At 46.6% G+C, this 16,514-nt stretch overlaps 1 protein-coding gene across 1 annotated transcript in view; it reads left to right on the forward strand.

Annotated features, from left to right (window-relative positions):
* RAB2A (RAB2A, member RAS oncogene family) overlaps positions 1–5,192 on the forward strand; it is a 34,027-nt gene extending 28,835 nt beyond the window's left edge. Inside the window, exons 7-8 of the mRNA XM_054394604.1 lie at positions 1,361–1,429; positions 4,684–5,192. Coding sequence (XP_054250579.1) covers positions 1,361–1,429; positions 4,684–4,779 — 165 coding nt within the window. The 3' untranslated portion in view covers positions 4,780–5,192. The remainder of the gene's footprint in view (positions 1–1,360; positions 1,430–4,683) is intronic.
* Positions 5,193–16,514: the final 11,322 nt, after the last annotated feature.

A 16,514-nucleotide genomic window follows, 5' to 3' on the forward strand; every position in this document is an offset into this window, starting at 1 on the left:
GTTATCAGAACCCAAGATAAGTTCAGATTTTTCCTTCTTCCATCGAAAACTTCCAGTTTCTGAGGAATTTGAATCATCAATTCATAGCTGGCCAAAAGCCAATTTTTTCCCCCTCAACTCTTAACGCGTGTTTGAAAAACGAACTGGCTTCCTAAGTGCCTTGTGAATCTGCAATGATTAATTCTTCTCATTATTTTGCTGCAAATTCTCATGACCCTCTGTGATGATTCGATCACCCACTTAGAGTTTATGCATATTCATATCTCTCTGCTCCTGCTGCAGTCGTTCAAGTCTCCTTCACTGGCTGCGGTGTGTGCTTGGTGCAGTAATTGAGCTGCAGTAGATTGATTACTCTGGGGAGCTGTAAGGCCTTTAAAGGTGAAAACATATCAGTCCTGTTAATTAGGAAACAAAGCTCTGGTGGCAAGTTCAGCAGTCAAATGCTTCCAGTGTAGAAATGAGGAAAGGTATGATTTGTTCCTCTCCATGAACCCTGTTTACTTTTTTTTATGTTTGAATTAGATCTGTATTTGCTGGAATAGGCTCAGCAGAAGATAGCCTATCTTGTGTGATTGCTTGGTGTTGGTACATCAAACCAAAAAGAGCTCTGTGTTTGATATTGATTGTAATTATCAGCTGCTGTTAATCACCTCTTCAGTTATACATTGTTTTAGATGTTACTTGACCTATAAAGTTAGAGACAAAGAATGGGATCCTTGATTGTAAACTTTACCCCCAAACACGTGCATCGTTCGCTTTGCCAGCCCTGAATGGCCAGGAATTCGAACAATAGATTTTCAGAAATCATAATAAAACCTGGGGCCTCTCCTTTCTGCTCTTAAGATGTTACATTGTCTGTCATGTGCAAGATTAATTAAAGGGAATACGTCCTTAAAATTAGGTGAATATTAAATGATAGCATAAGGTTTCATCCAGTAGACAGCATCCTTACATCATCATTGTAAGTACCCTGTGGTTTTATGTTGCTAAGCACTCTAATCTAGAGTGGCCTATTACAAAGATATTAAGGGTAGGGGAAACCATCTGCCACACAATCTATCCATAAGGGTCAGAAATAAATAATTTAAAAGTAATTTATATATCTTAAAAACCACTTTTCCCCCCTGTAATTACTGGACAGCAGATTGCTGAATGCAGATGTTCTGAAAACGCCACAGTTTCTGTAAACAGCCTGGGATCCACTGCTGCTTCAGGTTATAGGATGCTTTTGTCATACCTGTTCTGCTGAGGTCAGGAAGAAAGCTCTTGCTGAAACAACTGCACCTCAGATTGGATTCCAATTAGTGCATCTTGCACCAATTCATTGTGTTTGTGTCTTTTTTTTCCTCCTTTCTTTCAGGCATTTATTAACACCGCAAAAGAGATCTACGAGAAAATCCAGGAAGGAGTTTTTGACATTAATAATGAGGTAACTTTTAGTTCTCTGAACACTTGTGTGTGTGTGTGGTTTATAAATGTTAGGAAATCCACCTTCCCTAAAAGGCTGGGCAGTGAACTATTTGTCTCTGCCTTTTGGATAGAGAATTGTCTGCCATTGTGATAAAAATGGATTAAAATAAGTGACCCTATCCATCCATGAAGCATCACAAAATAATATAAATCCCCAAAAGAGAAGAAAATCCACTTTCATCCACTTCTCCATATGGTGTCATCTGTTTTCAAAGATAATTTTCCTCTATGTAAATGGGGGACCATGTTGATATGCCAGATGCACTCCATGAGCTGTCCAGTGTAAGGGAGGGATTGCTTTGAGAGTTACATAAAAGACTTTTGAAATGTTCCTGGGTTAGGTGCCTGGATTCTGCAGGGAATAAAAGATTAGCCATTTTGCCTGGGCACATTACTGAAATTACAGATTACCCAGGCTTGTTTCTCTGCTTGGTGGGGGTGGGGAGATGGAGCAGGGAGCACTTCTGTAATGCAAGAGCCTAGAAGGGCCTCTGATGTCTCTCGAGTGTTGAAGTGATTGTGCTGTTGAAAATCTGCAGCAGTTAGGAGAGAGGTTCGTGGCCACAGAAAAGGCAGATTTGAATTCAATGGTAGTAAATGGAAATATCCTAAAAGCATAGAATGGTTTGGGTTGGAAGGGACCTTTCAGGGTCATCTAGTCTAACACCCCTTCAGTGAGCAGGGACATTGGCAACTAGAGAAGGTTGCTCAGAGCCCCAAACTACCTGACCTGGGGCATCTACCACCTCTCTGGGCAACCTGGGCCAGGATCTCACTGCTCTGTGGGGGAAAAAAAAAAATTCTTCCTTCTCTGTAGTCTGAATCTCTCTGTTTAGTTAAAGCCATCACCCTTGTCCTGCCACAGCAGACCCTGCTCAAAAGTGTCCCAGATTTTCTTATCAGCCCTTGTAAGGACTGAAAGGCCACAGAAGCCTTCTCTTCTCCAGGCTGAACAACCCCAATTCTCTCAGCCTGCCCACACAGCAGAGGAGTTCCAGCCCTCAGATCATATCAGGACCATATAGTAATGTTAGGATCCTGTGAGCTCTCTTCCCATCCACATTAAACTTTACATGGTGGGACTTGTTTCATTTGGCAGTGTGAAGTGGGCCTTTCTGATGCCAAAGTTCGGGGATTTATGTCCCACATGTCCCTGAATACTGTTACTGAGGTGCTTGGTGAAACCACCTGTGAAAAATCTTCCCTTCCTCTCTCTGTTCTGTGTCTGTTCTGTGCCTAGGTGGATTCTCCACCTGGGACTGTCATCCTGACACTTCTCTTGAGCATGAAGTCCTGGCAGAATTGTTGAAAGAGCAGGGATGGAATCAGCAGGACTCAGTTTAATAGATTTCAACACAAGATGATTTAGACTATGAAAAATGTTGCTGTTATGGCTTCTGAGAGGAGCTAATGAGAAGCTTCAGTAGTGTGCAGAGTTATTTTCATTAGGAAACTTGTAGCTACGTAAGACTTGAATAGTCATCCTTCAGAGGCCATACTCTGTGTGTGCATACAGTGTGTTGGTGAAGCCCTTTCTAAATTCAGCTCAGCAATGAAAAATTCGCCATTCCTCTTCCAGGTTTCTCCTACAGAAAATGCACTCAGCAGCGCAATATAAATTGGAGAGTAATCGGAGTGTCTGGAAAGGCAGGCTCATTGTATCTGTCGAGTTTCATATAGTAGCTGCCTGCTTTCCTGCGCCTTATGGAGCTCTGATTGCAATACGCTGTCAAGAGCCAACAGTCCGTGCTATTTATTTGGCTTTACGCCAAGCCTGGCTCCTTGATTCCTCAAGAAGTTGCTATCAGCCCAGAGGGGGCAAAACCAATGAGCCATAGGGCATGCTTTTTATTAAAGAGGAGTCAAAGAGCGAGAAGAAACCACATCAGCTGCTGTCAATACTGAGCTAGTGCCAGAAACCCCAAGGCTACCACTGTTGCAGAACAACTGCCAAGCGCTATAAATCTGAGATTTACTGTGACGCAAAGTTTCCTTAAGAGCTTAATTTCTGAAGCTACTGTATTACTTTTCTGAGAAGTGCTGTATTTTTAGGTAAAATCCACTTGAGGGAGCGAGGGTTAAGATAGAAGTGTGATTTTGATGAATGAAAGAGCTGCGCTGTGTGTGGGTTCTTGGCAAGTCGCCACCGTCTTTCGGGATCATAGAAATTATTGATGACACAGAACACTCGTGTGCCCTTAGCCTCCACAGCTGATTCAACACAGAAAGAAAGGCTGTCTGGAGAGGAAAAGTTTTATATTAAACCATTAAACTAATGGAGATTTTGGTGGGAGGGGAGAGGTTATATGTTCTGAGCCAGTGCCTGGGTGTTTTTAAAGCCTCGTGCCAAGTAGCACTCAAACAGTCCTTGCTCCCTGTTTTCGTGGTAGGGGTTTAAGGTAGTGTTTAACACAGAAGATTTAAATGACAAGGAACACATCTTCTTTTAAATTACATTTAATTGCCAAGGACATATTCCTAGGAAAAAAAATATAATTTTATATATTTATTTATATTTTTATATATATCTACTGGACCTGGAGTACTGTGTCCAGTTCTGGGGCCCCCAGCATAACAAGGAGATGAAGCTGTTGGAGTGGGTCCAGAGGAGGCCACAAACATGATCAGGGGGCTGGAGAGCCTCCCCTGTGGGGATGGGCTGAGAGAGTTTGGGCTGTTCAGCCTGGAGAAGAGAAGGCTCTGGGGAGACCTTAGAGCAGCCTTCCACTACCCTAATGGGGCTGCAGGAGAGCTGGGGAAGAGACATTTGACAAGGGTTTGTTTGCAGTGAAAGGATGAGAGGAATGGATTGAAGCTACAAGAGTGGAGATTTAGACTGGAGATTAGGAAGAAATTCTTTCCAATGAGGGTGGTGAGACACTAGAACAGGTTGCCCAGGGAGGTCATGGAGGTGTTTAAGACCAGGTTGGATGAGGCTTTGAGCAACCTGGGCTGGTGGGAGGTGTCCCTGCCCACGGCAGGTGGTTGGAACTGGATGATCTTTAAGGTCCCTTCCAACCCAAACTATTCTACGAATCTATGAATGATTTATTACGTTTGTGGCCTAAATTAGGAGAACTTGCTGTATGTCCTCCTAAAAAAGAACAAGCATTTCAAGTGGATTAGTGTCCTAAAGTCATAACTCTGCCTATTAAACTTCGTTTTCCAGTGTATTATCTCCTGAAATCATAACTCTATTAAACTTCATTTCAGGCAAATGGCATCAAAATTGGCCCTCAACATGCTGCTGCCAACGCAACACTCGCAGGCAATCAGGGAGGACAACAAGCTGGAGGAGGCTGCTGTTGAGCCTGTTTTTACTTTCTAGCTGCCTGGCTGGGGCCTACTAACTTGTTTGTTCATCCTTCCCTCCCCCACCGCCCCGCTCGCCTCCACTTCAGTTCAACTGAGACATGAAACTTGTAAGTTGGTTTCCTGTTGCAGAAGACTTTATCCTTCAAATTCTTGTATAACTTTGAATAAATGGTTAATGTTCACTTAAACCCCAGATTTTGGAGATTGTATTCATATCTATTTACATTTGATTTCTAGGTCAATTGATGTGATTATTTTTGTTAAATGTTGTCTTGTGCCCTTGGCTACGAACTGAATTGTATTAAACACTACAAAGTCATCTGAATATTTTAATCAGTTTGTGTAGTTAGGTTTCCCAGCTCCCTGCAGTCACCTAATGTTTAATATTGTAGAGCTGTCCTCAAAAGTTTTTTGTTTCTTTTTTTTCTTTTTTTTTTTTTATTGTTGTTGTTGATTTTTCCAGGCTATGAAGAGAAGCAGAAGGACTCTTTTAATTCTGTATTTATCACTTTCTGTATATATAGTTTAATAACCTGCTTGGGTGTACTTGCCAAGCTAGAATTCTTTAATGCATTTGCATAAATTCTATACTACTTAGAGCTTAAAAAAACTACAGAAGCATTACTAGAAGTTGCTTGGACGCTAAATTTTAAGCCTTTTTGACATTGTTAAGCATGTTCATCCTCCCCTGCCATTATCCTGAAGTCCAAGAGAAATGCTTAATGTATATTACTAGAGGCTACATACATGCTAGCTATTTTAATGCCAAATGTTTGCTGTTTGTCCACAATTTCCACAGCACCTCTTCAGAAATGGATTAGCTGTTTGCCTTAACGAGTTCTATAGGTAAAACCAGAGTAGGAGAAGTGGAGGAGGAGTTGATCAATTTCAAATGGCACATTATAAAAACATTAATCTTTTCTTAATTTTTTTTTTCTTCTTCTCTTGTTTACCACTTGATTTCTAGGTATATTTTTCATGCAAGGACAGTTTTTCAACCTAAATGTACAGTGGTTGTGTAAAGTTTTCTTTTAGTGACAACTTGTAATCCTAAATATATGGTAAGCATCTTGTCTATTGTGAAGAGGGTGTGAAAATAAAATCTGCCAGTTTGGAAATCTTGATGAAAATCAAACCTAGAAATGCTTTGGTACTTATTATGGTGGTGGTTGGGGGCGGGGGGGAATGTTTTGTCTCAAATGAAAGGGTTGCAACAGTGCAAAACAGAATCCTGTGTTGAGGTGTTTGTTGAAGTGCAGAATATTCATGTCCCCGAGGGAACAACTGACTTTCCATTTCATCCCATTGAAACCAACTGCAAATCAAAGGTAACACTGATGCTAGGCCATGCTTCATATATCTAAAAAAATAAAAGGGGTGGGGAAGGGGCAGGAAGTGATTGTACAACTTTTGTCTCACTGGACCAAGCCCTGCAGCACAGTGCTGGGGACATGGCTCCTCCTGCCAGCCATTCTTGTTGTCAGAACTTGAACACTGGGAGTGAATAAACTTCAGCCTGAGAGGTAGCTTCTAGTCCCTCCTGCTTGTTGCCCATGCTGTGCACAGTGGTATGAATGCACTTGAGCTGGGCTGTTGATTTCACATGGGCACACAACCCCTAGGCTCATCTCTACTGAGCTGGGTTTTATCCTCTTCCCCCTTTGAACCTTGTTTAAAATCCTGTCCATGAGCCTTGTCAGCTCATGTGTATGAGAATCACTGTCCCCTTCTCAGACAGCTGAACTCTCTCTGTCCCCAGCAGGCCTGGTGCTGCAGAGATGTCCCCTGAGCAGAGAAACCAAAGCTCCACTGGTGGCACCAGCTCCTGAGCCACACCTTCATCAGCTGTGTTTGCCTGTTCCTTTCAGTGTTCAGTGCAGTCTGCCCTGCTACTGAAGGGACTGAAGAAAACCCTCCCTGTGCTTCAACCAATCACCCCAGTGCCTTGAAGTCCTTTTTAATTGCCTTTGCACTTCTGCACTCAACCTGTATGACCAGTAATGCATAACAATCAGAGGGCTGTACCAGCCTAGGGAGTTTCCAGGCCCCAGGGGGGAAACAGACTTCCCTGTAGGATGGATCTGGCCCCTTCCAACCTAGGCCATTGGTTGTATGATTATGTGGTTTACAAAATGATTCTTTCATAGGTTTCAGTTTTACTTGTGACTGAGAAGTTGGTGAGCTTTTAGGTTGAGTTCCATTTGCTGTTGTTGGTTGCATGTTCATAACCAAAGAATTAAAATATTTACTTGTGCCTCAGCAACTTGTACAACTGTAAAGCTATCAGCACTGAGAAATCCATACCAAGGTACAGTTCTCCTGTGCTCCCAGTTTAGCATGTGGTCTAAACCACAGTTTACTTCCAGAAGAGGAAATTTGGAGTGACAAAGCCTCCAAGCATGACTTAAGACTTCTCTCTCTTATTTCTACTTAAATTGAGGAGCACTGGGAATTTTGGCATCCTCTAAGAAAGATTCACACTTCCCCCTCAGTCTCAGACTTGTGTGTTTCTGTGGACTCCAATCATGCTGATTTATTCTTCTGCAAGATCAGACTCAGCACTGACTGAAGGTAAATGACTGCCCAGGCACTTGCTGATAAGCTAAAATAACAAGGAGCTGTCTGAAGCCCCTGGCAGGCAGCAAGTGCCCCCTTCCCAGTTCCTGAGGTGCCTCCTTGCTGCTGTCTTGTGCTTTTGGGGACAGAGTTTATGGTGTTGGTGACTAGCTGAAGAGCCTTCCGCTGCAATCTTAATGTGCAGATGGGGTTAGAAGGGCACAGTTTGCCATTTAGTCCATACATTTGAGTTGGGAAAGAGATTTCTGCCTGAAGAGTTTACCTGTGACTGTTGGGAGCTCTTAATCTGTTCTTGGGAAGAAAGCAAAATCTCTTCTTAGTCTCTGAGTTAAAGTGAATCTGACTGGAAAAAAAAGTGTGTATTTAAACCAACTTACAAATATCAGAAGAGAATTTTGGGCACTGAGTGATCATTTTTATTAATCATTCTAAATGAGGGGCCCCCCATTGTGCCTGTGTTTCTAAGTTGTTTCCAGTAGGGCATTGCTTTTGTCACTGCTGATACCCAAGAGAGCAATTCATTTGGAGGGTCTATTCTTCTGGCACTACCGATTGTCCTACTGCTTTCTAAGTTTTCTTTGAGGGGTTTTAGAGTGTGGTGGTGGTTTTTTTTTTTTTTCCTCCTAAATCAAGTTTTATGTCTGTAAATCAAGGTTTTTTTGTCCATTTTGCCTTGTGTTCTCTGGTGGATTCCTTCACTCAGACTGAATCCAGTGATGTTTACCACTCCGCATCCGTTACACCTACACTGAAGGGAGTTTGGTGTGGGGTGTTTGCTCTGAGGGTGGAAGGGTGGGACAGAGATACTATAGAAAGGTGAGGGCAGCACTGCATGGGTTCTGTTAGCTGTCACACATACCCTGTGTACAGTTTTGCCTCTGTGTGTGTGGGGGGGGTGTCATTGGCCTGTTCCACTGTTGCACAGGAGGAGTTAGGGGAGAAGGAGACAGACTAACAGGTTTTATTTGGCTATGTTAATGAATTGTTTGCTGATGTCATGCTTGGGTTGTATATACTTGGTGTTCCTCCTCCTCCCCCTCAGCTGGCTGGGCTTTGCTGTGCTGTGTTGCAGCAGGGTGACTTTAACAGCAGGCAGCGGTGATTTATTTTAATGCAGAACTGAAATCTCCATTTGTAAATAATCCAGGGCTGCTGCTGTGTAAGTAGCTGATGAAATGTCTTCACTGGGTCTGCTGCCTATGAAACAAACCACAACATTAGGCAATAAAAACTCCTAACAGAACGTTGCAAAACCAAGACCATGACAAGAAAGCAGCATGTTGGGGATCTATCTCTTTTTTTATTTTATTTTATTCTTGGGACAGATTTTTATTATTTTTGGAACTATTACAAGACTTATGTTAAATATTGTGGATGATAAGAGGAAACAGATTCTTGGCAAACATGGAAAACCAATTACAGCACATTACCCTATTCCCCTTCCAATAAAGGAGGGGCAAAGCTGAAAGTTTATTCTTTGCTTAGCAGCTGGGGGAGGAGGAGGAGGGGGGTGGAAAGTGGTTCCTACTTTAGGATTGGCTTGAGGAAAGAGATCGTTGCTGTAACAATCTTCCTGCAGGCAATCCAAGCTGGAAAAGGGAAAACCCAAGGAGCTCCACAGGCAGCTTTTACACCCTGCCCTGTTGTCATGTGAGCACTGAGTGAGGTGATCACTGTTGTGTGCTATCAGGTGTGATGTTCACTTAACAACTCCAGAACTCTGTGGTGGGCACAAATGCAGATGACTCAATGCATCAACATGTTTGTGTTTTCTTCCCCCCCCTGCTGCCACCCTCCTCAGCATAGTTACCATGTTTAAAATTCCTTCTGTAAAGAGTCAGAGATAAAAATGTTTATTTTGGGCAGAATCTTGTTGATGACAGAGACTGTGGTAGATTTGGTGTCAATTAGAGCAGGGTCTAATTAGCCTTTCTTACTTAAGGCTTTCCAGACTCACTGGAAACTGATTGTACACTTTCCCTCGACCTAGGATATAAATAGTGGGAGGCAGGAAAATCCTGAAGTGAGAGGACAGCTCAGGAGAGACAAAGGAAAAATTCTGACCATTGTCAGTGTAATATTTTTCAAGGGACAGCCTCCAAGTGATAGAATAGTTTAGGCTAGAAGAGAACTCTGAGGTCAAGTCCAGCCATGAACCCAATACTGCCACATGCACTGATAACTTGTGCCCCTCAGCACCACCTCTACACAGCTTTGAAACCCTTCCAGGGATAGGGACTCCACCTGGGCAGCCTGGGCCAGGGCTTGGCAATCCTTTCTGGAAAAAGACTTTTCCTTATGTCCAAGCTAAACCTCCCCTGGTGGAATCTGAGGCCATTTCCTCTTGTTGGTGTCCTTTGTTACTTTGGAGAAGGTTTCCCCTCTCAGAGATGATCCAGAAGGATTCTGTCCAATCATGTAAGAAAAATGCAATTGCCTCTTAGTTTCTCTGGCAAAGCACCACCTGAGTGGGGTTTTGTTTGGGCTTTGTTTTGACGGTTTTGTAACTTCATTCCATCCCATCAGCTTTCCAGTATGATTCAGCTGCTGTGCAGGACAATAACGCAGGTTTCCTTCAGTGTCAGATGGGGTTCTAAAGCTGAGTCACTCCTTGCTCACCAGATGTAAAGAGAATCCGTTCAGGACTGCAGTAGAGGAAAGGCCACTGCTGGAACTACTGCTCCATGCGCCCAGGAAGAAGCTTGCTCGCTGCAGGGAGGAGACTTCTCTTGTTATCTGAGAGCCGGGAGCCAAGCTGTTAGAGCCGTCTCCTCTTCCTGCTCCACCAGGACTGCGGCGCCTCTCGGAGGCAGGAAAAGCAGCAATGTGATACTCCCAAGCCTTATCAACCGTTATCAGCTGGATCTGCTGCTTGCTCCAGACTCCACCTTTGCTTGGAAAGGGCTTGCAATTCCATGAGGTAATCCTTCCTCCCAGCGCCGTGGCTCCTTCCGACGACCATGTGCTCCTACCAGGGGCCAGGACAAGAAGATGAAGCAAGCCAGCCCCGACGCCCATGTGGTGTGGCTTCCCCCTTCTGCCAGGGTAGGCTGTCCTTCACGGCTGCCCCTGTGCTGGCAGTCGGCCTGGGCAGGAAGGCCTAAACCCTACGGCCCCAGCGAAGCCATCGTCCTCCTGCCAGTAAAGCAGCTGAACCAGGCACCCTGCTCGGGCTTGCCCGCAGCACCCAGGGCCTGCCCAGGACTCCAGGGCCTGGCTCCACCAAATCCACCACCGGATCACCCACCGGTGCGAGGTAAAAACCTGCTCGGTTGGCACCGAGGCTGGTAGAAGTCTGCCTTATTTTGATGTAGCTCTGGACTTAAGGTACTAGCAAACCAACCCCGAACCACTGCGGCTGCAGGGGCCTTCAATTAAACGGCTTCGGTTTGGTCTGCGCCGGGGAGCAAAGCGGCCCTGACGGGAGATCCCTGCAAGAGCCCTCAAAACCGGGCAGCGCCGCCCTCCCCGCCTAACGGTGCTGGGGCCGGGACCGGGGCCGGGGCCATTGCAGGGAGCCAGAGCCGAGCAGTGGGGCCGGGCCGGGCCGGGGCGCTCTTCCCGCACGGAGCGAACGGGAGCGGGGCGGGGGTGAGACGACGCTGCCCATTGGTCGGCGATGCCTATTGGCCGGCGGCTGCGCCCAATCAGCGCGGTCGCCGTCAGGGGAAGGAAAGCCCGGACACTGTGACGTCACACAGAGGGGGTGGGGCGGGGATCCCCCTGGGGGGCGGTGGGAGGGGCCGGACCGGGCTGTACCGGGTCGGGCTGTTCCGTGCCGTACCGGTCTGTACGGTCGCCACAGCAACCTCCGCCCCGCGAGGTGGGGTCCGGCTCGCCAACCGCCCTGGGTGGTGCCGGTCACCGCCGGCTCGGTCTCGTCGGCAGAGCTGCTGCGAGGGGTCAGCCGAGCGACTCGGCGTCCTTCGCCCTGCTCCGCCGAAACGCTCAGGCTCTGCTCCCCCGGCGTGTGTCCGGAAAACCCGGGCTGGGAGCTGCTGTTCGAAATAGAGACAGCTGTGTGCAGGACAGACAAGGACCTGTCGGAGCGGGGCCAGAGGAGGCCACACTAATGCTGGGAGGGCTGGAAGCTCTCTGCTGTGAGGCTAGGCTGAGAGTTGGGGTTGTTCATCCTGGAGAAGAGAAGGTTCTGGGGAGATCTTCTAGTGGCCTTTCAGCACTTACTGGGGCTGATCAGAAAGCTGGGGACAGACCCTTTAGCAGGGCCTGTTGTGACAGGACAAGTGATGATGGGTTTAAACTAAAAGAGGGAGATTCAGATTAAATAGAAGGAAGGAAGGAGTTGTTTACACTGAGGGTGGTGAGAGCCTGGCCCAGGTTGGCCAGAGAGCCAGGAGATGCCCCTGGAACCATTCCAGGTCAGGTTTTAGGGGATTTTGAGGAACCTGCTCTAGATATCTCTGCTCAGTGCAGGCAGGTTGGACTAGATAAGCTTTAGAGGTCCCTTCCAACCCAAACTGTTCTATGATGTGTCACAATAGCTTGAGGAAATGGATCCAGTGTTTTAAACTGCTGTGGAAGGGCTCAGTGAAGGAGAGTGCCCAAAGCCCTGTCCAGCACAAAAGGCTGAACATGAACAAGTCAGATTTCCTAGAGCAGGGGTGCTGACAAATGTGAGGAGCCCCCCCCAAATGGAGAGGAAGGGGCACAAAGTCACACATTCCATATGGGATGCAACTCCCTGGCATATTGAAGCCAGGCCACTTCTCCAGACCTTTCCTTAGCATTGTGTTGATTGTTCATCTTCCAGGCAGCCTCGCTGGTGCTGAGCTTTCTCCTCTTGCTACACTGTTGTGTGAGTGCCAGGAAATGTGCCATGGGTCACGCCAGCAGTAAAATGATTCCCTACAACCTGGGGCTGGGTTTCTTGTGGTGTCACCTTCCTCCAGCCCCTGCAGAACCTTCCTGGAGTCCACCTCAGAGTTCTTCCCCTGATCCAGCTCCAGCTGAAGCCTTGCTGACCTGTATGTGTGGTGCCAAGCCAGCTCTGTGACTGCCTCTTTACAGTAAGACCACAACAAAGCTATTCTGCTTTAAAAAATAGTGAGACATTGTCAGGGTCTGAACTCCAAAATAATTTCAGCTTCTTATGTTAAAAAGTTACTGCAATGGGGAAAATTAAAACGGAACAATTTGTTTCACTTTATTTTTGTACTTGGCAAAAGGGTGGAGAAAAGCAGCAGTGAAGGTAAATATTTTGAGCTGTGAGTGGTTAAACAATCAAACTTTTATGTCTGTAAATAGTTTTGCAGCACTAGCAACAAATAAACATTTTCACTTTCACATATTTCACTTGTGACTGCAGCAAGAATCTTCCTGGCTTGTGTAGCCCTGCACATGCCTTCTGTACTGGCTTCAGGTTTGGCATAAACTGAAGTGGCCTCCTCTAGAGGAAAAGAAAACCAAAAACAAACAAATCACCTAGGGCAGGTCATACAGGAATGCATCCAGGTGGGTCTTGAAAGGTTCCAGAGGAGACTCCACAACCTCTTTGGGCAGCCTGCTCCAGGGCTCTGTCACTCTCACAGTAAAGAAATTTCTCCTCATCTTGAGATGGAACTTCCTGGGTTCCAGTTTGTGTCCACTTCCCCTTCTCCTATCCCAGGACACTGATGAAAAGAGCCTGGCCCTTTCTTGACATCCACCTTAATAAGATCTCCTTTCAGTCTTCTCCAGACTAAACAGCCCCAGGTCTCTCAACCTTTCCTCATCAGGCAGAGGTTCCAATCCCTTATTCATCCTCACAGCCTCTGTTGGACTTTCTCCAGTAGTTCCCTGTCCCTCTTGATCTGGAGAGCCCAGAACTGGACAGAATACTCCAGATGTGGTCTCACCAGGGCAAAGCATTATACATGGAAATGCTGCTTAACAGACAAGCAGCATCTGAAAGCACATAAAGCCTAATTGATTCCAGACACAGGCAGCCTGGATTTTGTTTCCTCTTATTCCAGCTTTCTGACCTTGTAAAAATTATCTTGCTCGTGTTACAGTAAAACAAGGCCAAGATCTTGCCAAAACTGCCCCCTGTGCCAGTGCTGCCAAGCACCCAGCCAAGCAGCATGTATAGGACAAAAGTCCACAGCAGCAGGTCCCAGGGGTTGGTTTTTTTTTTCCTTTTCACAGTGAAGCAGCAGCCTGACTTTTGCCAAAAGTTGGACCTGGGGTTGCATTTTGAAAGGTGAAAAATGTGTAATAAACTTGGGGTGTGAGCTGGAGGAGAGGTGCTTGATCCTTGCAGCAGTTCACACTACTGGGATTTCACTGACTCATAGAATTGTTTAGTTTGGAAAACATCTTTAAGATCATCAAGTCCAACCATGAACCCAGCACTACCAAGTCTGCTGCCAACCCATGTCCCTCAGCACCATATCTACACAGTTTTTAAATCCCTTCAGGGATGAGGGCTCCATCAGCCTGGTCCAGGGCTTGACAACCCTTTTGGGGAAGAAATCATTCCTTATGTCCAGCTTAAACCTCCTCTGGTGCAACTTGAGGCTGTTTCTTCTTGTCAAGTCACTGGTTCCTTGGGACAAGAGACCAACCCCCACCTGGCTCCGATCTCTTTTCAGGGAGTTGGAGCAAGCTGGAAGGTCTTCCCTCAGTCTTCTTTTCTCCAGGCTGATCAACCCCAGGTCTCTCAGTTGCTCCTCACCAGCCCTGTTCTCCAGAGCAGCTTTGTTGCCCTTCTCTGGACCCATTCCAGCACCTCAATCTCCTTCTTGCAGTGAGGGGAATGTGATGTCACACATCAACTTGCAGTGGTGATACAACAGCAGATGTAACTCAAATATTAAGCCTACCTCTCAAGAAACCAAGCAGCTTTTATGCTTCATTAACTTGGTTTCAAGTAAGTTGGCATCAGTAGGGCTGCCACCATGTCTGGGCTTTTTAGCTCCCTTGTCAGCATTTCTTTCCCTCCAGAATGCAAAGTGTGGTTTGTTATTTATTGAAGACACAAACTGGCAGCCTGTGCAGTGCTCTGACTCAAATGTCCTGCTGGGCACCTACCTCACCTAGGCTTGAAGGATGGAGATGAGTGTTGACACTGTTGTCTTTATCTCCTAGCCCTGGTGAGAGCACACCTGCAACACTGTATGCAGTTTGGAGCTCCCCAGTTCAAGAGACAGAGATCTGCTGGAAAGAGTGCAGTGGGTGACTGGGGGACATCTCTGCTATGAAGAAAGGTTGGGAGCCCTGGGGCTATTCAGTCTGGAGAAGAGAAGGCTGAGAGGGGATCTGATCAATGTCTATAAGTATCTGAGGGGTGGGTGTCAGGATGAAGGTGCCTGGCTCCTCTTGGTGGTGCCCAGTGATAGGACAAGGAACAGAGTACAAGCTGGAACCCAGGAGGTTCCACCTCAGCATGAGGAGAAACTTCTCTACTGTGGGAGTGCTGGAGCCCTGGAGCAGGCTGCCCAGAGAGGTTGTGGAGTCTCCTTCCCAAGAGACTTTCAAAACCCTCCTGTGTGTGTTCCTGTGTGACCTGCCCTGGGTGATCCTGCTCTGGCAGCAGGGTTGGACTGGATGATCTCCAGAGGAGCCTTCCAACCCCTACCACTCTGCAATTCTGTGATTCTAGCAAGGGTTTGATGACTTTTCTGCGCAGTTGTGGGCAAGGTTCAGGTACAGCCCTGCCACCTCAGGAGCTGTGATACAATCTGTGCTCTCAGTGCAAAAAAACACAGCATGTTCTGGCTTGTGTTTGCTGCAGAGCCCAAACAATTGGCCCCTTGCTCTGAAGCCCTGCCATTGCTCTACGTCAGCCTGCAGCCTACCAACTGTGACCTGTGGCACTGTGGATGCAGCTCACGTCCTCTCCCTCCTCTGTAACCACAGCATGAAGGCACCAGGGCTTGCTGCCTTCACTCAAGTAAGAGGCTTCTGCTCAGCTGCCAAGAATGTCCAAGTAAACAGAATGATTGTGTAAGTTGTTTGTAATACCCAAAGTATAAACAAACTTGTGCAGAGGAAAGGTGAGTTCCTGGGCAGGTTCCCAGGGGAGTTCCCTCAGCAGAGCTGAGCTGTTCCTCTGTGAGGATATTAGGAAGAAATTCTTGGCAGTAAGGGTGGGGAGACACTGGAACAGGTTGCCCAGGGAGGTTGTGGATGCCCCCTCCCTGGAGGTGTTCAAGGCCAGGTTGGATGAGGCCTTGAGCAACCTGGGCTGGTGGGAGGTGTCCCTGTCCATGGCAGAGGGTTGGAACTGGATGACCTTTAAGGTCCATCCCAACCGATACCATTCTATGATTCTATGATAAGACAAACTCTAGATATTGACACAAGAGAGGAGCAGAGAAGGTACAGAGTGGAGGTGCCTGCTGCTGGTGGTGGTGCCTGGAGCTGTGACTCTAGGTTTACACTCTGTTGTAGTGAACATCTTTGCTTTCACATCATATCAGACAGGTGCTGAGCATGCAGGATCTCATGGAGCCAAGTCTCACATGTCTCCTGCAAATGTATGCAGGAAGTGAGGTGTTCCTGCACCTGTGAGCTGGTGTTAGAAGAGCACATTTTGTTAAATTAGGTTCTGAATGTGTTCTTTGTCAGGTTCAGTGATTGGTGCTTGCTTTAAACACTCTGCTGATCAAACCCTCCTTCGTTTCTTGCAGGGGGGCTGCTGGACTGTGAGACACTGATATCCAGGTAAGCTGAAGCCCTCAGGTTTGCTGGCTGAACCTCACACTTCCTGACTGTTCCAGCACCCACTGTAATTACTGCAGGCTGCAGCAGGAGTGTGTTCTCCTTTCCCTCCATGTTGTGCTGTTTCCATGGAGTATTGATTCACATTCAGAGCTTTGGCCCTTAAAGTGTTCTGTGCCAGTGAGATGAAGAGCAGGGCTGACAGCACCACTGCTCCATCGCAGCAGAACTCTTCCACAAGCTTTGAACTTGACTCTGTATGAGACCATTTTCTCAGGGGTGGGCCTGAAACAGGGGAAGGCACAACTTATTTTACTTTTTCTCTGAATAAATATACATAAATGATTTTATTTCTGACCTCATAGGCTTCTGAAACCCACATTTTCCATGCATGCTCATCTGGAAAGTTTCTATCAAGGTGAGGCTCAACAGGGCTCTGGGCAGCCTGATCTGGTAATGATAGGACTAGGGGGAATGGAACAAAACTAGAA

This window comes from Indicator indicator, chromosome 31 (genome assembly GCF_027791375.1).
Source record: "Indicator indicator isolate 239-I01 chromosome 31, UM_Iind_1.1, whole genome shotgun sequence".
NCBI lineage: Eukaryota > Metazoa > Chordata > Aves > Piciformes > Indicatoridae > Indicator > Indicator indicator.